The sequence below is a fragment of the Mus pahari genome, chromosome 3, assembly GCF_900095145.1.
Source record: "Mus pahari chromosome 3, PAHARI_EIJ_v1.1, whole genome shotgun sequence".
Lineage (NCBI taxonomy): Eukaryota > Metazoa > Chordata > Mammalia > Rodentia > Muridae > Mus > Mus pahari.
In genome coordinates, this window is record NC_034592.1 from 160,760,729 (window position 1) to 160,784,795 (window position 24,067).

At 48.3% G+C, this 24,067-nt stretch overlaps 1 protein-coding gene across 2 annotated transcripts in view; it reads left to right on the plus strand.

The window, feature by feature from the left end:
- The window catches only part of Cdh26 (cadherin 26), a 50,790-nt gene extending 29,735 nt beyond the window's left edge, over positions 1 to 21,055 (plus strand). The window contains exons 9-15 of one of the 2 annotated variants that reach the window (XM_021194712.1): positions 1,933 to 2,075; positions 3,779 to 4,024; positions 5,189 to 5,404; positions 5,937 to 6,067; positions 11,399 to 11,455; positions 15,190 to 15,264; positions 20,451 to 21,055. In XM_021194712.1, coding sequence (XP_021050371.1) covers positions 1,933 to 2,075; positions 3,779 to 4,024; positions 5,189 to 5,404; positions 5,937 to 6,067; positions 11,399 to 11,455; positions 15,190 to 15,264; positions 20,451 to 20,621 — 1,039 coding nt within the window. In that variant the 3' untranslated portion in view covers positions 20,622 to 21,055. The remainder of the gene's footprint in view (positions 1 to 1,932; positions 2,076 to 3,778; positions 4,025 to 5,188; positions 5,405 to 5,936; positions 6,068 to 11,398; positions 11,456 to 15,189; positions 15,265 to 20,450) is intronic. The other variant, XM_021194713.1, reaches the window with a different exon arrangement.
- The last annotated feature ends 3,012 nt before the right edge of the window (positions 21,056 to 24,067 follow it).

A 24,067-nucleotide genomic window follows, 5' to 3' on the forward strand; every position in this document is an offset into this window, starting at 1 on the left:
CTCTGCCTCTGCCTCTGCCTCTGCCTCTGCCTCTGCCTCTGCCTCTGCCTCTGCCTCTGCCTCTGCCTCTGCCTCTGCCAAGTGCTGGGATTAAAGGCATGTGTCACCACTGCCCGGCTATATTTAATATTTTAAATGAAATATTTAATAGTCAAGTATTTTTGACTTTAAGAGTTCAGTCTGTGGCACTAAATGCATTCACACACCACCGGGAACATCTTTTGTCTCCAGAAGGAAGCTCTGTGACCAGCAAACACCAGCTCCCTGGGCCCCTACCCAGTTCCTTTTCCAAGTCCCCAGGACATCTTTTCTCTTCCCCAGATCCCCCTCCCCAGGCTCCTTTCCTAATTCTCACTTCCAGTCCACTTCCTCTGTCCCCTTCCCCAGGCTCCTGACAACTACCACTCTACCCACTCTACTTCCTGTCCCTATGTCTTGACCACTCCAGCGAAGAGATTCTGTAGCATGGCCTCAGCCAGGGTGTGGGTTGAGCCTTCTGTGGCAGGGAAGATATGTCCAGAGAGCAGGGTTTTACCTTGTACTGTCTAATGTACATTGCTTGCAGTTTCTTACTTTTTAATGACCAAATTTGCCTCGAGGGCACTTTTGGGCTAAGATAATCTAATATCTGAACTTTTGAGTTTCTGTAAACATTATAAAACCACAGAAACTACTGGAGCCTTCCCTAATTTGGTAAAGTTGTGCACGAGAAAAAAAAAAAGCTATAGCCCATTGTCTATCAAGAGGGATCACGATCAACCCTGTTAGAAGCATTTTCCCAGATGAGGAAGACAAAGCCCATGGAGATGCTGCCCTTATCTGGTTCTTTTTTCGCCTGAGCTTTGCTGCTGCTGCTGCTGCTGCTGCTGCTGCTGCTGCTGCTGCTGCTGCTGCTGCTGCTGGCTGAGTACACAAATTCTGTCATGTGGAATAGTGGCGCAGAAGCAGAGTGAGTAGCAACCAGACATGATTCCAATGGGTATCATCTGATGGCAGCCACTCCCAGAAACCCTAGAGTCTTCTATCTACTGCTTAAAATGGTTCCATGTCCACACGGCGAGGAGTAGGAAGATGACCCTCAGGCGAGGGAATCCTTTGGGATCTGCTACAAAGCAGGCACTGCAAGAGGAGTCAGACTTGCGTGTCTGTAGTATGCTGTACTGAACGGGAAGCCAGCACCTACTGATACCTGAAGACTGGTTCTGCTCCCATACTAAGTGTTTCCCAAGGCACACCTCCTAGGAGAAGGACACTCATTCTAGTGATCCTAGACTTGGCACACTGCTGAAGTCTTCTCTGTCGTCCCCAAGCCTTCACGCTCAGAGCACCAGAGCACGGTAGATGAGCATTTGGGTTTCAATTGTCTTTGAATTACTTGCGGTGGGAATTGTAGTTACCTTAGGGTTTTTATTGCTGTGGAGAGAAGCCATTACCACCTGGCAACTCTTGAAAAGGAAAGCATTTAATCGGGGCTTGCTCGCAGTTTCAGAAGTTTAGTCCATTATCATGGTAGCAGGAAACGTACAGATAGGCATAAAGCTGGGCAAGTAACCGAGTTCTTCATCCAGATCCACAGGCAGCAGGAAGAACAAGAGCCTCTGGCTTGGCTTGGGCTTCAGAAACCTCAAACTTGCTCCCAGTTACAGACATCCTCCAGTCAAGCCACACCCCCTAATCCTTTCAAACAGTGCTACCTTTGTGGTGACCAAGCCTATGAGGTCATTCTTATTCAAACCACCACAGAAGTTTTATAATATATTTTGATTTGTTATTAAAAATATTTTTTGAGGCAAGGTCTTGAACTCACGGTCACTAGACTCTATATCCCAAGTGCTGGGATGACAAGCATATACCACCATGCCTATGATTTGTCTTGTAAAACTTCGTAGTTAAAAGAAAAATGTGTGTGTTTGTGTGTGTTCTTTCTACAAGATACAAACTGGTTCATGATCCAGAAAATTGGGTGACCGTGGATGAGAAGTCAGGAGTGGTGACCACCAAGAAGCAAATAGACCGGGAGTCCCCTCATGTGAATGACAGCTTCTATACAATCGTAGTCCATGCGGTTGACAATGGTGAGTCCTGAGGCAAGGCTGGGAATGAATAGTGCTGGCTCTGGCCTCCTGAGGGAGGCCATTTTTAGCATCACTGAGGAAATTATAAAATAAACATTGTTTTCACTTTGACTTTATGCTAGAGATTATTTTTGATAATAACTCCCGTAATGGCAAACCAGGGACCGATACTGCTGAAAGAGGGGCAGTATTCACTCAGCAGAGACAATTAAGCCAGCGAGGAGTCTGCAATCACGCCCACCTGTCTCATCTGCCCGTAAGATAATGCAGTAGCTCTTTGTCAAGCCCAACGATGTGTGATAAATATTTAGCAGTTTCCCCTACCTGGGAAAGCGTAAGCTCCAGCAAATGTGACTGAGTGGAACACATTTGTCATAAACCAGGACGAGTGATTTTTAAAACATGCCTTAGCACATTTCTCAATAGTCCCACAAGGCTGAAGTTAAACGCATCCAAATATAAAGCTGCATGTGTGAACATTTTCAAGTAACATTAAGGATTGTACTTAAAGAACTCTGTGGATGAAAGCCCAGGCGCTGTGGACCTGCCCAGTCCATTTGTATAATTATCTGGTAGAATGTTAGGGAAGTGAGATGCTAGCCCATGTGCAGGAAGGGAAGCCGGCCATTTAGCACTCAGGGTTCTATGATTCTGTTATGGATGGCTTCATGATTCCCTAATCTATTTTTAATTACAAAATTTCTAAATGATCGTAAATTTGTTGCCATGGTCCTATCCTGCCCTCCCTTGGGGTCCCCAGTCCATCAGAATAATTCAGAAATGATGTCCTAGAGTGGAGAGACAAGAGAGTTTCTTACAGAGGAAAGTGGGCACCTGAATGAATGAGAGCGGACAGTGGCCATAGGGCCCAAAAGGAAAGCAAGTTACACTTGGAGGAGAGTGGTTGGTGGCCAGAGAGACCACCACTAGCTTTCACTGTTGGTCAGGCCTCTTAGACTTTTCTTACAGTCTCTAGACCTGGCCTTCCCCGAGGGGGTGTTTCCCTTTCCAGTGCCTGTGAGGCCTTTGCTCTTGACCAGAAAACCTTTAGTGGGTAGCAGCAATGATCAACAGGCAGTCTGATTGATTGTCATGTCTTCACCTGGGGCCAGAGTCCTGCGTTTCTGTCCGTTTTCACCAGCTGCTGTTCACAAGGGAAGATCCATCCTCTGTGACCCACAAAGCTGTTAATACCCAAACAGCCACCTACTAGACTCGTGTGTTTTACCATCACAGCCTCCTTTTCCCAGCTTTCCCCAGTACACTTTATAAAACGGTGTAGTCTGTCATCATAGGCAATGTCCCCAGCAGGCCGGAGCGGACCTCATCTTCCCTGGGGATCCCCCATGCTCCCCTTTGACAGGTACTCATTTCTTCCCCAGCACGGCTACAGCATGTGCCATGACTGACTGACAGGACGTGTGATTCTATTCCTACCTCTTCTTTTAAAACCCATCAGGAACAGTGTGTGTGTGTGTGTGTGTGTGTGTGTGTGTATATGTGTGTGTGTGCGTGCACATGCCTGAGTGATCATGATTGCACTAGAGGGGTCTACCAAGCAGGGCCACACCCTGACAGAGAGGCTATGGACTCTCATAGGTACCCCACTTCAGGAGCTACTGACACTACTGTTCTGTAAGTTCATGTTTATCCTTTCTCTTTAATATTGTAACTTCTATTGCCCGGGTTCTGTCCTCTCCAAGGCCTTCCCCCACTGACTGGCACTGGGACTCTGATGCTATTCCTATCTGATGTCAACGACAATGCTCCAACTCTCCAGCCCCATTCCCGACACTTGGAGGTCTGTGAGTCGGCTGGGAGCCAGCCCCTGCTGTTAGAAGCTGAGGATGCGGACCTGGACCCCTACGCTGACCCCTTTACCTTTGATTTGGACGATGCTCAGGGAGATGTGGAAGAGACTTGGATGCTGAGGACAAAGCAGGGGGAAGGTTTGTATGTGTTAGAGGCTAATCCAGGAACAAAGTGTGATTTAGAGTGGGGGACACTAAGTCATCTGGTCTCAAGTACACTCGGAGAGCCTAAAGTGCATTTTGTGGGAGACCAGCCCGGCCAGAAAGGACTCTGGACATGAGGGCTGGGGTGAACTTGCCTCGATGGAGTATTACATGCCTGTTGTCATTCCTAGCCTTTCCTGACACCATGGAGGAAGATGACTGCACACTCAGGTGTCTGTCTGTCCTCTTCTCTCTCCCAATTTTCATCCGGGTCCTTGTCCTTGTAGTGAACAGCAGCCATGGCTGTAACAATGTGCATGGTGCTCTTTGAGTCCAAGAGCATGTCACCACATGGATTTTTGTGGGGAAGATGTAAAGAAATGTCTATTTATCCCAGCTAGAGAGACTGATGGGTCAAAGGGAGGACTTCATCTTAGCCCAACTTGACAAGATGAGGGTTCTTACAGTAGCATGGTTGAGTCAAAGGCAGCATACTGTGGGTGTAGGCAGCATCCTGTGGGTATATGCAGGATCCTGTGGGTGTAGGCAGGATCCTGTGGGTATAGGCAGGATTCTGTGGGTATAGGCAGGATCCTATGGGTATAGGTTAGGCCCTATGGGTAGAGGCAGGATCCTGTGGGTCTAAGTTGGGTCATGTGGGTACTGAAAAGATCCTGTGTGTTCAGGCAGGTATGGGCAGGATCCTGTGGGTGTGTAGGTCAGTTCCTGGAACTTTTCTAAGGTGATTGTTTAGATAGTATAATTTACAGTAAGGTTTAAAGGTTACAGGCATTTCTTCTGCCAATAAAGTTGTAACGTAGGTTCATGAGGAGTGTTGTTTATATTCAAGAATAAGGGGTGCTGAAAACTCAAGGCTTTGGATCATTTTGGCCCAAGTTAGCAGTTTATCTGGTATCCTCATTTGAGGTGTGGTTAGTAAAATATGTGTTGTCCTCGTACGCAATTTTGAATGCATCAATGGGTGTTCAACAGGAAAGGCTATTCAGATCCTGGGACAAGGGTCCTCTTTCCTTTCCTATCTGCTCCTTGCTTTTCTGAATTTCTGTCTTGTTCCACTTTCAAAGCCACAGTCCTGGACAGTGGCAAGGAGTTACACAAGGGGCCAGTGAACCCACTTATGTCTTTCTGCTCTTGCAGGCCGCTCTGCTGAACTCACAATGCTGAGAAGCGTCCCACCCGGAGATTACTTGGTGCCACTCTTCATAGCCGACAGACAGGGCCTCGCCCAGAAGCAGACAGTCCATGTGAGGATCTGCTCCTGCCGCAGTGACTCTGAATGTGAGGAGCCTTCAGACATATGGATCCTGTGGTGGGCCCTGTCCCCAGTTGGTGCAGCACTTATGGTTCTGTCAGGTGAGTGCTTCCTGGGAGCTCAGCCCCTTTCACTGGCCATAGGACAACAGGACATTCTCTGCACGGGTGGGAGAAAAAGATGAACTCCAGACTCGTTCCGGTCAGAGGTTGCCAGACACACTAATTAATCGAAATTCAGTTTCCATGCACAGGCAATTATGTAAACAGTGGAATCCACAGAGGAACATGGTCCAAAGGTGAACATATGTTTGCAGTAACCATGGTTACAACAGTACACAGGTGTCTAGGTGCCTGGGCTTGGCTAAGGTTAATAAGGGCACCGGTTAGTCCAAGAAACAATAGAATATTCTTGGCCAGTTAATATCAAGCAGTGAATTCAATACAGGTGTAGGCATCTGTCTGAGTCCCCCACATGCTGTTCAGCCATTCAGTCAGTCCCGAGATGGTTTAGATGGAACCAGACCCTGTCAGGTAGCAGCTGAGTGGAAGCGAACGGAGCTTGCCCCCCCCCCCGCCCCCTTGAAGCCTCTTGCAGAGCTGAGCTTGCACAATTTTTTCTGTTTTATCATAGCGTCTCTCCTTTGCCTGCTGCGGTGCTCCTGCATACTTGGACCCAAGAGGCTCAGAAGCTTCATCCCAAGTGACAGTGGCCACCAGACACTGATTGTGTATAACGAGGAAAGCAAAGCCCTTTCAGCCCAGGTAGTGACTGCGGAGCAGTGTGTTGCATGGCAGTGGTGTCAGTGACACAAATCCTTACAGCACAGGCTTCGCAGAGTTACTTATTTTGTGTGTATGTGTGAATGTTTGCATGTATGTCTGTCCACCAGGCACATGCAGTACCTGTAGAGGCCAGAGAGGGTGCCGGATTCCCTGGAACTGGACTTAGGAATGTGTGGTTGCTGAGAACTGAACCTGCATCTGCTGGAGGAGCATCCAGCGCTCGTAACTGCTGAGCCATCTCTCTAGACCCTCATTTCGTTCCTCTTAATTCACGTGTGAGTGACTCACAGGAAAGCGTTTCTTCCAAAATCGCACAGCACAGGCAGAGGGATTTGTGTTTTCTATCAGTGTTTCTCAACCACACTAAGGGCACTAAGTTCGCCCCTGGGGGACACTTGGCATTGCCTGGAGGCACGATTGATAGTCGAAATTAGCAGGTGCTATGGGTTTCTAGTGGGCTGAGTTCAGGGCTACGGTCAAACATCACCCGACGCAGAATCATCCGGCTCAGTGTCCCCAGTGCTGGCTTGAGAAACCAAGCTTAGGAGAGATGATTCTGTCAGGTTGAGGTTTTCTGGGTGGAATTGCATTGCTCCCTGGTGAGGGGGTGGGGGTGGGGGGCTGAGTTGGCTTCTCTGCCATGGTCAGTCATCCTGAGACAGAACCTCTGCCCTATCCTCCTGCAACACAGAGGGTGAGAAGCACGCTCCCTGGTTTTGCAGGAACAAGATGGTTTCTGCCTTACGTCTCCCTGGTTCCATGTAACTGGGCCAGCCATGGGCTACCCAAGCTCACATTCTCTTCTGTGGCCTGGAGCCATGGAGTCAGCTCCCCAGGTAACAGATTGGAGGACAATGCCTAAGAAACCACCAGACACAGCTCAACCTGCATGGCTGGATCTTCCCAACCTGCTGCTGCTGAAGCAGAGCCTTGCCTCATCCCTGTAGCTACTTTGGGCTGGGTCAGGTGATCCATGATCATGTCATGAACTCCCCTTTCTGTCTTCCCCTGAAACTAGAAGTGACTGATCTAAGAAACAGCAAAAATGTTGAAACAAAATTCTGTCTTTTCTGGCCATTAGACATGCACTTTCTCTTTGTGGACACCAAAGACAGGCTGTTGTTTGTTTGTTTGGTTGGTTTTTTCTTTTTTCTTTTTCTTGACTCATGGTTCAGGAGATATAAGCCATCCCAGTGAGGAAGGGAATGGGGGGTGGGGTGAGTGGGGTCTTGGGGACAGGAGCATCCGGAATGCCTACTCTCACTGTACGAGAGCGCAGACCTGACCCAGAGTTGTACTGTGACCTTCAAGAGCCCACCCCAGTGACCCACCTCCATGTGCCATGCCTCCCTCCCCAAAGATTCCACGAGCTCCCCCAACAGCAGCTAGAAGCCAAGTGTTCTGTCCCCTAGTCTCTAGTCCTCTGAGAACCAAGAACCAGTCAACGTTGGTGAGCATCAACCACCATTGGGTTATCTTGCTGGCCCTGCCTGGGCTTTTGTGTAAAAAGTGATGTCAGTGTTTCCACTCCCCTGCAGTCTAATGGACTTCGAAGTTAATTAAATCAAAGTCATGTCACACACTGACAAGCATGGAGCGTATGCTGTCAGCTGGCCTCATTCCAACAAGTTCATACCTATTCGTCTCACCATCTCATGTGACCATGCCAGCCAATAGAGTCCCTATACCAAGGACATTCTGTTCTTTGGGGAAGACTCCATCTGAGATTCTATCCACCCACGTTGTCACATTCGGCTACTAGGATGATCACCGGGACCACATGGATTCTCCCCACCCCACCCCACCTATGGGGAGGCTGGTGGGCCCCACTGAGGCACCTGTCAATGTTGGAGTCCCTTGGGGATGATTTCTGCCACATGAGGATAGGATGAACCTGCAGGCCATTGCATGTACCTTAAGAGAGGTTGACTTTTGAAGTCTGGGGTCTTCTGACATGATTGACACAAAACTCTCCACAGTAGGGAGTTCAGCCTCTCCACCAGCCACTGCAAATAACAACCAGTAAAACACCCCCTCTTGCAAATGCACCATCCAGGTGTGGGGGGCAAATGTCTCCTCCCCAATGACATCGCTGTCATATGTTTTAGGTTAGGTTAGGTTGAGGGCACGCAGGAAGCACAGGGGGAAGTAGAACTCTCAAAGCCCGCCCCTAGGTTGCTTGCTGACCTTCATTACTGATCTCAGTAACTCTGACCTCTGTCATATTTCTTCCTCTGGTTTTCACAGATGCAGACAGCTGGGGAAGACCAGATGCCTGCTCTGTCCTTCAACAGAGCTGTGGCCAGTGCCAGGCCTGGGGCGAAGGTAACACATCTCTGTAACCTCTGTCTGGTATTAGTTCTGCAGGAGAAACCCCACCCCACCCCCACCCCCACCCCCCACCCACGGCAGCTTCCCAGGCCCACATGTGATGAGGCTTCTGGACAGGGACCAGAAGATTTTCTCCCTGTGCAGTTCAGTGTTGTTTAGAACTGTTTACAAACGTGCCCAGTGTTCCTTTCTCTAAGGAGTAGCTGTCCCTATTGTGAAAGCCAAAAATTGAGCCCGGGCTGCCAAATGAATGGCATGGGCAGGGCCTCTGCTTACCCTGTTCTTTCAGCCCTGCGAGTTGGGAGGTCTGCCTTGTGCCCATAATTACAGCCGTGACGTTTCGGCCAGCGCTGCTTTCTCTTTCCTTCTCTAGCCTGGAAGTTTCTGGAGTCCAGAGCATTACCTAGGTGTGACTCGTTCGGCAACCCTGAGCTGTGTGGGTGCATGCCCAGGCTCACTGAGTTCACACTAGAACAGGGGAGGGGGATTGTGTCTATCAGTTGCTTTTCTGTGATAAAACACCATGAGCAAAAGCAGCTGATGGAGGAAGGGCTTCAGGGGTGACAGAAGGGGAGTCTGTCTCAGAGAGGTATAACAGTGAACAGCAGAGGCAGGAGACGAGAGATCACATCCTGGTGGCACACAGGAAGCAGAGGAGGAACTGGAAATGGGGTGAGAGTATAAACTCTCAAAGCCCGCCCCCAATGACACACTTCCTCCTGACCAGCTCCCTCCTGAAGGAGATACAGCCTCCCCAGACGGCAGCACTAGCAAGGGACCAAGTGTTCAAACACGAAATCTCTGGAGGACGTTTTCAGTCAATCGCCCCCAGGGATGTCCTTACTTTACAAGGGAGAAAACTGAGGCATTTTGGCCTCTCTGGGTTCCCTTCCTGGGGTCCTGTATAAAATGAGCACATTCATGGTGACCTTTAGACCAGCCTCTGTTCACGCTTTCTCAAAGCTAAGGAGCCACTTGGCATCTATTGCTAGTTCAGTGCTTTAGAGTCTGCTGCAAAGAAGGCGATATCTCCAAGCCACTGTCGAGTTCCACTGCCAGCTGCATTTCCTTTATGGTGTGGGTGTGGGCTTGACCTTCTTTGAAAATTTGCTTTATTGCTGATTGGCCAGTCTAAATTAAAATAAAGAGTTTGTTTTAATTAGAATTTTATTGCTGTGAAGAGACCATGACCACGACGACTCTTATAAGGGAAAACAATTCACTGGTGTTGGCTTACAGTTCAGAGGTTTAGTCCATTTTCATCATGGCAGGAAGCATGGTTCAGTCTATTATCAACCTGACAGGAGGCATAATGGCATGCAGGCAGACACGGTGCTGGACAGGTAGCTGAGAGTCCTATATCATCAACGAGCAGCAGGAAGAGAGACACGCTGAGCCTGGCTTGAGCATGTGAGTCTTCAAAGGCCTGTGACACATTTCCTACTCCAATGAGGCCACGCCTCCTAATAGTGCCACTCTCCATGAGCCAATGGGGGCCATTTTCATTCAAATCACCACAAGAGATCTTATGCAAACATGGCCTCTTAAATCTAAACCATTCCATTTGCCAGTGTCCCTTCTAGACCTTCCCCCATCTGCTCACTCACACCAAGGACCTGTGTCAGTCACAGGAGCTCTGGACTCCACATCGCACACCAGCAGATATCTCAGATGCCCATGGAGGAAGATCTTCTTTCCCCACTCCTCTCCCCTCCCAGCTGTTCATGTCCAGGAGAGGCCTGCAGAATGACAGGGGTTGGGAGGAAATGTCACCCAGAACAAACCAGTGTTTCTCCCAGGACCTTGGTGTGGCCCTGTCATGGACAGACCGAGTACCCTTTGCTCTGGGGACTCTGGAAAGTTACAGAAGGTGGCCCCTCGCTTTAGTCACCTCACCAGTGACAGGCAGATAGTTCCTTTGAGGGAAAGGGTCCTTCGAGAAGATTCCATAATGCATTTATAACAAACACCTACACAACAGTAATGTAAGAGGAGGAGCAGCTTCTGAGAGCTGTGTATTCCAATATGTTTCTTACGATTGTAACTTGTGTTGGTGGCTGTTGTGTGAGGGTTTGGGGTACCACAGTTGGTAAACTGTTTGCTGTACACAAGGACCAGAGGTCAAGCTTCAGAACCCACATAAAACAAATAAGCATGTTGACCACTTGTAACCCCAAAGCTGGGAAGGCAGAGGCAGGAGGGTCCTGCTTATGGTGACCCCACCCCATATATGTGCAACGTGTTTGATAGCTTTTACCAAACATAGCACATCTCAGATCTTCCACAGACATAGGCATTTTCTTGTGTCCATCTGAGGGCACCAGAGCTCGATCTCTAAGATTAAAAACATGCTAGCAAACAATCCTACACTGCTGCCCAACAGAACCCTGGTTCCCAAACCACACAACGTGTAACCCGTTGTACAGGCTCTCTGCTGTGAGTGTCCCTTGTGGAGGCTCTCTGCTGTGAGTGTCGCAGTGTGCGGACTCTCTGCTGTGAGTGTCCCCGTGTGCAGGCTTTCTGCTGTGAGTGTCCCCGTGTGTGGACTCTCAGCTGTGAGTGTCCCAGTGTGCAGGCTCTCAGCTGTGAGTGTCCCCATGTGCGGGCTCTCAGCTGTGAGTGTCCCTGTGAGTGTCCCAGTGTGCGGGCTCTCTGCTGTGAGTGTCCCCATGTGCGGGCTCTTGGCTCTGAGTGTCCCTGTGTGCGGGTTCTCTGCTGTGAGTGTCCCTGTGAGTGTCCCTGTGTGTGGGCTCTCTTCTGTGAGTGTCCCTGTGTGTGGGCTCTCTGCTGTGAGTGTCCCTGTGAGTGTCCCTGTGTGTGGGCTCTTGGCTGTGAGTGTTTTCACTGCTCTCTTCAGTACTCTCCCTTTTAACCAAGAAAAACAGAGTCATCTCAAGGACTCCCAGCCATGCATTTACCTCTGCCTCTGATTTATATAAAAATCAGCAAAATTTCTTTCTTTTATTCTTTAAATTTAAGGGCTGTGACACTTTCTTTGAGCCAAGAGGAGTGAAAAATGTGCTGTCTTCCACCCCGGTAAGTAGACATGCATGGCCTAGTCAAAGCCACTAAAATAAGTGGAGAAATGGTAGTTTCAAAATACAGTCAACATCCAACACACATGAATTAGAAAGGGTTGAGACAGAACCAAGGTGGTGGCTCAGTCTGTAAGATGACCAGCAAGCATAAGGTTCTGAGTGAGCCAATAGATGTGTCCCTGAAGGTCATTCACTGATCAGTCATCCTAGCGAAACTGAGAAGTTTAAGGTTTACTGATGGACCTTGTCTCACAAAGTGAAGGTTGGGAGTCAGTGAGATGGCTCAGAAGGCAAAATGATTGCCACCCCAGCCCGATGACTAATGTTTCATCCAGGAATCCATGGTAGGTGGTAGCAAAGAACCATCTCCTTCAAGTTGTCCTCTGACCTCTGCACACACTCTGTGGCACGGACAGGACAACAGTCGCAGTCATACATGCACACATGGACACAGGCACACAACTAATACATTTTTAAAATAAGATAAATGTAGAGTGGCCCAAACAACAGCTGACATCAATTCCAAGCCTTCACACACACACACACACACACACACACACACACACACACACACACACACACACACAAGTAGTTAAGCACACAGAAAGTCACATCGGTCCTTGCGGATTCCTTGGCTACTCGATCCTAGCAGATGCGTTTGTGTTTGTCTTCACACTGGCAAGCATTTTGAGATGTCAGGCTGCTGGAGATAGGGTGGATGGGAGAGATCATCTGATCGATCCATCCCTTCTCTGAGCATCTTTGGTAGCTGAATCCTTCTTTTCCAATGAAATCTTACCAACTATCCATTCTAAATAAGGCAAACGAGAGGAAGCTTTTATTAAATCCCTTATTTGATGGGGTATTGATATAACTCACACTTATTAACCAAAGTGATGGGTTCACATAATGATTCTGACAAACCCTGATAGCACTTGATTACTGCGGTGAAGTTGCAGAGGAACATTTCCTAAAACTTAGCTCTCCCCTTGTTGGAAATTGTTCTTTGAAGAATCAAGAAATGTTTGATATGTCCCTGGAATCATCCCAAATATCATCATTATTTGAGCATCTCTGGTCATCCTACGAAAATTCTTGTCGATTCATTAGACACAAGACAAAAAACTTAACTCAAGTTTCATAAAATCCAATTGGCATGGCATCCCAGATGGGATTCAAAATGATGACGACCACCTTCAGTTATATTGCAAAAGTAATGTTAGAGAACACATTTTGACATAATCCGTAAACACCTAAGAGGAAGTGAAGTACTATTGAGTGATGACAAGATCACATGACCCAGGGCCAGGGGCTGAGACCAGAAAGGTGCCAAGTCAGGAGATGCCACTGTCCTGGCTATGGAAGAGACTCCTATAGTGTGGTGTTAGGATGCTAAGTTGGCTCAAGGCAAAACCAAATTGAGTCTTTGGGAAGAAGTTAGGCTGTCTTCCAGCCAGGATTAGAAAAGGTTCTGTGTTATATACAGAGCCTTCATTCCTCTCCGTGTGTGTGTGTGTGTGTGTGTGTGTGTGTGTGTGTGTGTATGTGTGTGTATACATGTTCCTATGTGTATATGCATGTGTGTGAGTATGTGTGTGTGTATGTGTGTGTGTATGTGTGTGTGTATGCATGTTCCTGTGTGTATATGCATGTGTGTGAGTATGTGTATGTGTGTGTGTATGTGTGTGTATGCATGTTCCTGTGTGTATATGCATGTGTGTGATTATGTGTATGTGTGTGTGTATGTGTGTGTGTATGTGTGTATATGTGTGTGTGTGTATGCATGTTCCTGTGTGTATATGCATGTGTGTGAGTATGTGTGTGTGTGTGTGTGTGTGTATTGAATGCTCTGGTGTGCACACCTGTGGACATCTGTTGATGCTCACAATCATCCTCACTCACCTGCCCAACTCTTTTAAGGCGGGCCTTCCAATTAACCCAGAGCTTCCTGGCATGGCTGGTCTTACAAGTCAGCTTGATCTAGGGATCCCCCCAACCCCGCTTCTGCCTTTCAGGGCTGAAAATAAGGGGCACACTGCAGTGCCCACCCAGAATTCACATGGGTTTTGGAGATTTGAACAGTCATCTACTTGCTTACTTTGCAAGCCTTTTAACCTCTGAGCCTTAACCTCCCTCCACCCACAGGGCTTGAGTCTGAAGGACTCCCTAGAGAGGAACATGGAGCTAAACTGAGGGCCATCAGCAATGGTGCCTTTTCTAAGCAAATGCTCCTGTTTCTGGAAGCAGGCAGGCAGTGTGCCCAGGACTGTGGCTGTCAGTCCACAGTTGTCTCTGTTGTTGACTCTCTCAATGTGGTGAGCACACTGCTAGCTATGTATCCTCATGTGTAAGTGTGTATGTATTGAGGCACGTATGTTCAGGTCTTGTGCATACATCTGTGTGTGTAGACAAATGCACAAATCTGTCATCCAGGAGATATTAAATTGGCCTAGACCTTATCGTCTTTATGTATGCCGTTTGGGACTGGACATTTCTAAACTCAAGATGATAATAAGTCATCTTGGCCTCAATGGGCTGTGAGTGCTTTATAGGCAGAGGTCAGCATGCCACTTACACTTTGCAGTCCCTAGCAGCTTGTCATTGCTCTGAGACAGCCTCCAACTCTTTTGTTGCCCCTCCTCCTTTGTGCCATTTTTTGGGATCTCCTTCCCCAACCACATGAGACCCATCAACCCTCTTCCTGGCTTGGGACTTTACTGCTCTTCCACCCTGAAATGCCTCTGCTTCACCCCACAACCCCCCATGCCCTCTACCCCATGCCCCCCATGTCCTGTGGCCCATCCCCTGCCCTGCCCTGTGGCCCCTTACTCCCACCCACACCATGTGGCCCCTACCCTCCCTTCCCCCCCCCCCCGCCATGCGGCTCCTCCCCATCTGCTCTGCAACCTCTACCCTCCCATAGCCACCCTGTGGCCCCTCCCCCACTTTGTAGCCCCTCTCCTACGTCCCACCTTGTGGCCCCTCTTCTCCCAGCCCTGCCCTGTGTCCCTCCTCCTACCCCCTGTGGTCCCTCTCCTCCACACCCTTGCCCTGTGTCCCTTTCACTTCCTTCTTATGATTCTTGTCCTAAGTGGCCTTTCTGGCTCTAGCTGGGTGAAAGAATCTTACCGCTTCATGTCATTCATGGCTCTTCATGTTTCTGTTACTCTCGGGGCTTGACTACCACATGCATGGTGTGAACTGAGATTAAAGTTGTTGACAGCCATGTTCCCAGCAACTGGCTGGCCTCCACACAGGACTTGGAATGGGGTTGAGCTGGGGAATCGCCAGGTTCACGCTTAGCCGCTCCCTACTGTTGTACACTTGCTCTTTGGACAGCCCTTAAAGGTCAGATAGATGTATTAACATAGGGAACACCCGTGTGCCCACCTCAGAGAATGTCCTGTGCAGGCCATGAGCAAGGCCAAGGGGAATCACAAGAAGGGATTTTGGGGAACACAACCATATACAGAGATTCCCCCAAGGGATGGGGTTCGTGGAAGGGACCCTGCTGCTGCTGCTGCTGCTGCTGCTGCTGCTGATGATGATGATGATGATGATGATGATGATGATGATGCATGGATTCCAGCCTCCTTCCCTTCAAGAGTGTTTCCCTTGTCTTTGGTCTGGTTCTGCCTCAGTGTTGACTCTCTGCTGAGGACTGGAGACATGGGTACAGGGAGCTGTGTGGTGAGTACTGCCCAGGCTAGAGGCTGCTGGTTCATTTTGCAGGTCTACCTGGATCGCATGGTGCCCAGACGGCCCCTGCAGCTGCTGGAAGGAAGGGTGGTGGAGGCATGGAGCCAGGTAGGTGCTCTTTCCGTCTTTACACTGTCCATCATCCCTTCGTTTTTCCCACTCTGCTCCAAGTCTGACTGGGCAGACTGTCCCCTAAATTGCTGTACAGGTCTTCTACCACAGACATGTATTATTGCAAACATCATCACAGCCTCTTATCTAAGGTTTGGGGATCCTGTCTTGTGAATCCTTATGATGCTGTAGGCCTTAGGGTGCTCATCAGCGCCTCTGAGCTTGTCTTATGCACCCCCATGATATCCTGGCATCTCCATCTCTGGTACCAGAGTATACAAGAGACAGGATTGCAGGGCATCATGACCCAAGGCAGTGAGCCTGACTGTATAGGTCACAGAGGTTTAGGGCCTCTGCCAGGGTCTCACAGTGTTGGCTGCTCTGTATCTCTCCACTGTCACCTGGTAGGCACTGCATCTCTGTATCTGTCGAACACTCCTGCCTCTGGGTCCTGCAGTGTGCACAGTGCCTGCGAGCCGCTGTTGTACATAGCAATGCAGATCCAAGCAGACCCGCCAGGCTCCTGAAGGGGAGATTTTCTGTCCAGATCTGGGCTGGAAGACCATTTCTCAGGCCCTGATCACTGAGAGGAAGATCCTTGAGGAGCCATAATATCTCTATCTCTGTCTCTCTCCGCTCTTTCTCCCTCTCTGTCTCTTTGTCTCATTGTCTCTGCCTCTCTCTGTTCTTCTCACTCAACCACATAGAACTCATTTCCATGTCAGGCAAAGAAGCTGACAGGAAAACAAACAAACAAAACAACAGCATGAAAACCTGAGGGGAGCCAGGGAAGGGCATATTTTGATTCTGTTTCAAAGGCTTCAGCCCATGTTGGCTGTCCCCACTGCTGTGAGCCTTTTGAACACTTGAACATCATGGTGGTGGGGAATCATAGCACAGCAAAGGTGCCCAACTCAAGGCTGCCAGGACAAAGTGAGGAGCAGTAAGGAGGAACTGGGACAAAAGAGCCTGCAATCCAGTGACCCACTTCCTCCAGTCAGGCTCTGCCTTCCCTTATTCCATCATTTCCCATTGGTGAGGGCAGTCTTCAGGTTCCAATCAAGAGCTCCTCCAATAGCCCCGCCCCTGACATCACTTCAGAACTCTTCAGGAGAGTAATCAGTGGAAAATGAAATATGCGTTTGTTACAAAAGCTCCAGGAGAGAGGTTGGCCTGAAAACCAAGGACCAGGGAAGCTATCCATGTGGTTAAGCTATGAGGACAGAGCTGGGGCTTAGCATGGGTCACTGTTCCTCCCTCAGATTGTTGACTATGAATGAGGGCAGAACTGTGTCTGGACATAGGTCACTGTCTCCTTTGTGGAAGAGCTATGAGGAGCAGATCTGGGGCTAGAATATAAGCCACAGAGTCCAAACCAGCCTACCTGGCTACTGAGCAGTATCAGTGAGGCCCGGACTTCCTAACCATGAAGGACAGTTGGACAGTTAGTTCTACCCCATTGCCAGAGATTCTGTGCACAAATGAAGCCATGCACCTACACACACAACCTCATGACCATCACATGAGCTAACCATTTTCATGTGTGCACATACCTAGCTGAAACCCAGCGGGCAGTATAGACGGGGCCACAGGTCCCCATGCATCTAGGCAGGAGAAGGCTGCATTCTGCTAGAGGAGCCCCTCCCCCCTCCCCATGACAGCCAGACAATCAGCTTTGTGCAGCACAACTTGAGCCCCAAGTTCCATGGTGTAAGGAGAAGAGAAAAGGGAAACTCAAAGCTCAGATGAGAAGAGCAGTTCTCTTCCTCAGGAGCCTTCAAGCTTAGCCGATGGTTTGTGATGAATTATTGATCTTAGGGGACGCTGGAACTGCTGAGTCAGGGTGCGGAACCCTGCTGCTTGGCCGCCAGCCTTGGGGGTCTGAAGTTGAATTCTTGAGGCGCAGCCCCTGCTGCTGATTCAGTTTTGCTCTGCACATAGCAGGTCTGTCATGAATTATCTATTTAGCTTTGCCCAATGGACGTGACTGGACTCCTAACATCTGGGCCAGGTCTGGAGTTCACCTCTCGGCTGAGAGAGTTCCCTTTCTTCTCCACCACCTGGAGAAGTGGATGGCAGCAGAGTGCTGGCCACAGCCCTCGGATAACAGGCCCAGCAGGTGTATGGAATCCAGTCCTGTCTGTGAGCACCCGACTCCATGCATAGAGGAGGCTGGATTTCTGCTCTGTGGAGAGACCAGGGCTCTTGTGACACAGAGGGAACTAGAGAGCAGCTAGCCACCGGCTGAGATTTGGCACCGGTTGACGATTGGCGCTAGGAAAACATGTGCATTAGGTCCTCAGAGCTCCCAGCTTCCCCTTCCCAGGCCTTATTCCACTTCTCACTTCATGCTCTGAGCCTTCACATTCCAAGTTCCAACTGCGATCATCTCCATTCAAGGTATCTGGAGTCCCTCTTAGCTAAGGGCGGGTTAGAAAGACCTGCTGCACCCATTGCCAGCATAACTGATGGGCGTGGTTCAGTTTCAGATTGTGCCATCCTAGAAATAGGTTGAAGCTCATTTTCCACCCCTCTATTTCTTTGCTATTTATGTTTATCCACCTCTCTCTTTTTGCTTTCCATCCATCCACCTACCTATCCATTCATCCATCCACCCATTTATCCACCAACCCACCCACACATTCATCCATCCATCCACCAACTGCTCATCCACTCACCAATCCATCCATCCACCTATCCAGCTATCCACCCATCCACCCACTCTTCTATCATCCACTCATCCACCCACCCATCCATTCACCATCCACCCATTCATCCATCCACCCATTTATCCACCAACCCACCCACACATTCATCCATCCATCCACCAACTGCTCATCCACTCACCAATCCATCCATCCACCTATCCAGCTATCCACCCATCCACCCACTCTTCTATCATCCACTCATCCACCCACCCATCCATTCACCATCCACCCATTCATCCATCCACCCATCCACCCACCCATCTATCATCCTATCCATTCATCCTTCTGTGCATACATATATACATATCTCCATATGCTTGTCCCTTCATCCTTACCTTTTTCCCTCTCTCCCTTTTTCCCTGCATCTCTCTACTAACCTTTTCTCTACTATCCATCCATCCATATCTTTAAATATCTCTCCATCTTTCTACCTGCCCACCTATTCATTAAACTCTTAAGTGACTCAGAACAACAACAACAACAACAATAACAACAACAACAACAGAAAATGCTGCTAGAGAGATGGAGAGATGTCTGGGCCCTGAACACTGAGCTAGAGTTTACAGACAAGAAGTGGTCAGCGGGGACCCTCATTCATGGAGAAGAGCAGCAGAGGGCAGGAGGTGAGGAAGTCAGTGGTTCAGCATACCTAAAGCCCTACATGTGAGGGGTGGGTCTATGCATAGAAACAGGGTAGGAAGACAGGTCCTGTCAGGTGGAAAAACTGCCTTACTTGGAATTTGACTATTGCTATGGATTTACAATTAGGCCAGAGGCTGGAAAATTCACAGCATGGACAAGAGAATGGGAATTGGAGAGAGGGTGTATTGTATAGAGAGGAAGAGGGAGACTTGGAGTGACCTACTCCGAGAGACTGTCAGAGCAACTTACAGGAAGACTCCTGCTTCCTGCTCACATCACAGTTGGGCAGCATCAGAAGGAAGCTTCCAAATGGGATCCAGAACCCAGTATCTGATCCACATGTGATTCTACCACCTAGGAAGAACCCAAGGGCATGTGCCTAGGATGGAGGGTCACCACAGGCCTTGTGGCCAGGTGACTATTCCTGATGCCTGTCATCCACAGGTTATGCTCAGCCACTGTGCGTATCCAGAAGGCAGGACGTGTGGTCCCTCAGGTGCCTCTGTGAATAGGAGTTGATTAATTGACTCCTTGTATTCTCTACTACAGTAACTGGAGAGAGGAAAGGGCCTGAGGCAGTGACCAAATCATTGGAGAAGAAGGGACAGAATCTTGTATGTGAAGGAATAGTGGGTGGGGAGCCAGGAGCAATGCAAGGATTCTGTACACAGTTGCACTGCTGGGGATGCCGTGGTGTGAGCCATGCTAGAGCATCACATGTACAGGGCTTCACACAGAATTATGAAGAATGCCTCACCCAATCTTCATAATTAGCATACACTTTGGTTAACTTTTGGTGGTGCTGTGAGCTAGCCAATGGTGTTCATGAAATTATAGAGTACTTTTGTTATATTTTACACTCAGTAAAATAGATACCTGTAGAGATAAATATATCCCAATAGCTTCCAGGATCATCTGATGTAGTCTGTTAACCAACTTCCTGTAAAAATCCAGATAGGAAATACTTTAGGACTTGATGGCCAAGTCTAACATCTGTGTACGGCCAGGCTCATACATGGCTGCTACTTTGGCTTGGAAGCTTGGCTATGTTGCAAGAAAACTTTATTTTCAACAAGTGTTAGGCTGGCTTTGTCCCTAGGATTGTCATGTGTCAGCCTCTGTGATCTGTTGCTTAGGAACTCTGGTGGAGAAGGTGGTCAAAGGGCAGGAAGAGGCACTCTCAGGGATGTTTATCATGAGGTATGTGTGTCTGTCCCTGTGTAGTAGCCCAGGCAAGGTGAGGTAGAATCTTTGGTTCTGGATGTGACGATATCAAGTGACCCAGACTGAAAGTGATCACCCATCACGTTTGTGAGGGAATGTGTGACACCATGGCTTGTGCACGCATATGGGAGATCGGAATGTTGTGGGAGTAGACAGAAGGATGTCTAAGGGCAGACTGGGTGGTGGGAGACAGTGAAAGGTGGGTAGACTGGAAGGGCATTTGTGCACTAAGGAGGGTCCTCAAACAAGAAACATGGTAAGGATGGAAAAAGAGAGGACGCTGGTCCAAGTGAAGGTCCAGGTGAGCTATAAGCAGGGAGTATTCAGGATGTGGGAGGTTCAGTACTGTGCCGAGGATGAGTGCACAGGGCAGCAAGAAGGGTTAGAAGCCCTGGGGCTCTATCAGCCCATTGGTTGGTTACCATCATAGTTGAAATACTGAAAAAGAAGCAGACAACACATCCTGCTTCAGCTTGGCTGCTGCAGCTGAGTCTGTAGGGCCGAGGCCTTCTTTCCACATGCACTTCAGAGACTTTCCCGCCAAGAGGACACTGATGCCGTGTGCGAGTCTGTAACAGTAAATGTCTCCTTCTCTGGCTCTTTTCACAGAAGCTCCAGAGAATTGATGTTCCGGAAGGTGACGCTGCCTACCCGCCTCATGTTTACAGAGAGGAGGGAGAGTGTGAAGGAGCTGAGACCCTCAGCTCTCTAACCTTCTTGGAGCAGGACCTCTCCCCAAAGTTGCTGGGCTGCTCAGGCTCAAAAATCTGCTCCATCTGAAGCAATGTGTTTTACATCAAGAGTTCCTTCATAAAGGTGTATGAGGGGCATGATCTGAGAAAATGATCACTATTCATGGACCTCTCCTTTTGTTCTTTATTCTTAGTCACATCCTAGTCTGCAGTGGTTGTGTTACAGTCACTTGGGAAACATATAGGAGATGTACCTCTAGCATGTCAGTGGGGGGTTATCTTGTTTGGGTTAAAAGAGACGGGAAGAGCTGTCCACTGTGGACGGCATCATTCCCTAGGCTGTGGGTGATGCCATTCCCTGTCTGGGATCATGGACTGTGTACATGGAGAAAACAAGCTGAGCATCAGCGTTCACGACTCTCTGCTGTCTGATCTCAGACAAATACGGCTGGCTGCTTTAGACTCTTGCCACCTCAACTTCATACCTTGTACTGTGAGCCAGAATAAACCCTTCCTCCTCTACGTCACTTTTGTCAGAGCGTTTTATCACAGCAGTATGGAGGAACCTTAAGACAGGGTCCTAGGCTGAGGACCAACTATGGATCTGAACTCAATGTCTTGATAAAACAAAGTAGAATGGTGGGTTGTATGCTTTACAAATGGGATTTGTCAGATTTTTTTCTGGAAAAACTTAAGTCGAATCATGTACTCTTTGCATCTGTTTGTGTCCCAGCTCAGATGGTAAATGAAAATCCAATCCATAGATCACCTGGCTGTTGGGGCTAGCAGTAAGCGATTCTGGGAGGAAATGAAAATGGGTTTTGAAAAGATTATTTACATTTCTGTAATTGTCATTCTGCTTCATTTTAAGTGGAGAAGGCTAATAGAGGGGAAAGCATTTCCTAGAGTATTTGTAATAAGTACTTTCAGTGATGTTTTAAAAAGATAACAGTCCCTTTCCATGCTTTGATTAGCTAAGCCAGCTATGTTATTTTGAGAAAAAAATAATTAAGCTTAAAATCGTATAAACAGAACGTGCTTTGAAATCTAAGATGCACCATGATTTAACTTCCTCCTATCAGTATAGTAAAAGGATTTTAAAATTTTTGAAGAAATATGTTTTGATTAGATTTTTGTTTAAACAAGACCATAACATTTTACTGGATTTTCTTGTCCACCTGGTGTTCATATAAATTTTATGGTAGAAGTGGGGTGGGTGGGACAGAGTGGGAACATTCTTTTAAAACTTATACACAAGGACATTTGCCCTTTTAAAAGTCTGAGCAGTTAGTAAATACTGACTCAAAAAAGTTTGTTCTTTGACTTAATCATGTGCACCGTGACATGTGTATCCATGAATACACATCCATGCATGCATATATAAAATAATAAAACAAAAAAATATTTTCAGTCTTAGTTGTTGGCTAGGGTTAATAAATGGTCATTAGGTCTTTCTAGATATAAGCCAGGAGAAAGAAAATGACTAACATGGAGGAATCTGTCCCAATTGTCTGTGCTTATAAATAAACGTTTTATTGACACCCAGTCATGCTAGTGGCACCAAGCTGCTCCAGGTTCTGACAGCAGAGTTTCATGGCTGCGACACTGGCTTCCAGGCTCTTGTGAGGAACCGGGGCTTGGCACCTCCCCTTAGGCATTCTCCTTGGGAACCCCAGCCCAGAGCAAACACATTATGACGCCTGCATGCCCCGCACTAGGACAAACACATTACCAGATGCTCTGGAGAGGTTTTAAGTGAGCGAGTCTCCAGTGGTAGCCCCTCTGGCTTTCCTCTGGTCTTGTGGTACACACTTGCAAATTCTTGCCTTGCAAGATGCTCTCCAGCACATTGTTTCCAAAAGTAATAAAACACTCATGCGATATTCATGAACGCAGATCCAGCAATTAACAAGGAGAGCAAAGCGTTACATTGTGTAGATATTTAATAAGACATTTGTTAATACTGGTCTTGCCAGCCTTCTTAGATATTTGTAAGACAGTTCCCCACATCCCTGTGTCACCAGATCACAGTCTTTTTTTTTTTTTCCCCAGAACCTTGGGGTTCTGACATCCAGTGCTAAGAACAGCCCTGCTGCTGTTTTCATGGGAATTTCACAAGAGTGACATGGAAGGCCACCAACTCCCCTGTTTAGATGCCAATTGGATACTGTCCCCTTCCCCTGCTGATGTCTTCAGGAGACACTCCTGGGTGTCATCTGGCCGGTTCTTCCCTCAGGTTCATGTTCAAAACAAGGGCTGGAGATGTGGCTCCATGGCAGGGTTCCCACACCCTTTCAATGGTTTCTATTAGAGATGCAGGCACCAGAAGGTTCCCTGAAAAATCACCTCCAGGGGTGACCTATGACCTTGAGGATGAAACTGGTTCTTGCTAGTGCCAATACAGTGTAAAATAAGACAACCATGGTACATATTTTCAGGGAGATGTGCTTCTGTTAAGAACCTTAGCTTCCACGTGGCTTGCTAATCCAAAGTCAGATGTAGTCACTGGTGTTAAAAATTCATTATGGGCTTCATTTAATTAAATTAATCTATGTATTTTTGCATACTGTAACAACCCAGGTTGCTGAACTCCCTGACTCAGGTGTGTATGCAGAAGACCTTGTAGTTGGAAACTCTCCTTTTACTGTCATGGTGGGGGAAGCACCCATGCAATCCCAGCTCCTGGAGGGGGGGCTTTTGGGAGCAGGAGTTCAAGCCAGCCTGGGCTATAGAATTGAGGGCCGGTCTGAAATACAAATGAGCAACTACAAAAGCAAACATGCACACACACACACACACACACACACACACACACACACACACACACAAAGACCTTCAGCAAACATCCAGGGAGACATCATTTATGTCCTGTGAAGAGAGGCAGTGACCAGCCAGTGGCCAAGAGCCAGAGCAGCAGTGTGTGTGTGTGTGTGTGTGTGTGTGTGTGTGTGTGTTTGTGTGTATGTGTGTGTGTATGTGTGTGTGTGTGTGTGGTGGGGGGAGATTTGTGAAATCAAAGCCACTGTCCACAAACCTGCCTGGCCATGGTCTCCTCTGCCATAAAGAAAAAGTAGTAAGAATTCTGGAGGCTTAACTTCAAAGCCTCCAGGCTCTTCATCTAGAGGCTGCTGAAGTCCAGACAGACACCCCCAAATACACCAGCACAGGCTGCCGTGTCTTGCTCAGGGAAAGAACCTAGGATCCTACCGTGTGCCGGCTGTCCACTCGTGCAGCAACATTTCCAACCCTCCAGGCAGATGCAGACATGTGACTACGTTCCGAGTAAAGGAAGGCCATTTCCAGAAAGCACTTTGCAAGATGGAGAAAAAGCTGTCTATCCCCTGTCTTCTCTTCCTTGAGGGAATTATCAGGATGGTTGGACCTGGGGTATCGGTCCTGCGCATCAATTCCAGTGGACACTGGATGGGTGGGAGAAATTCCCTGACCCCAAGGGTCCCATCCCCCACCCCCACCTCATCCCTGCACCACTTTGAGACTCTAAATGCTGCTTGTTTAAGCTATTGCTGTTTTATA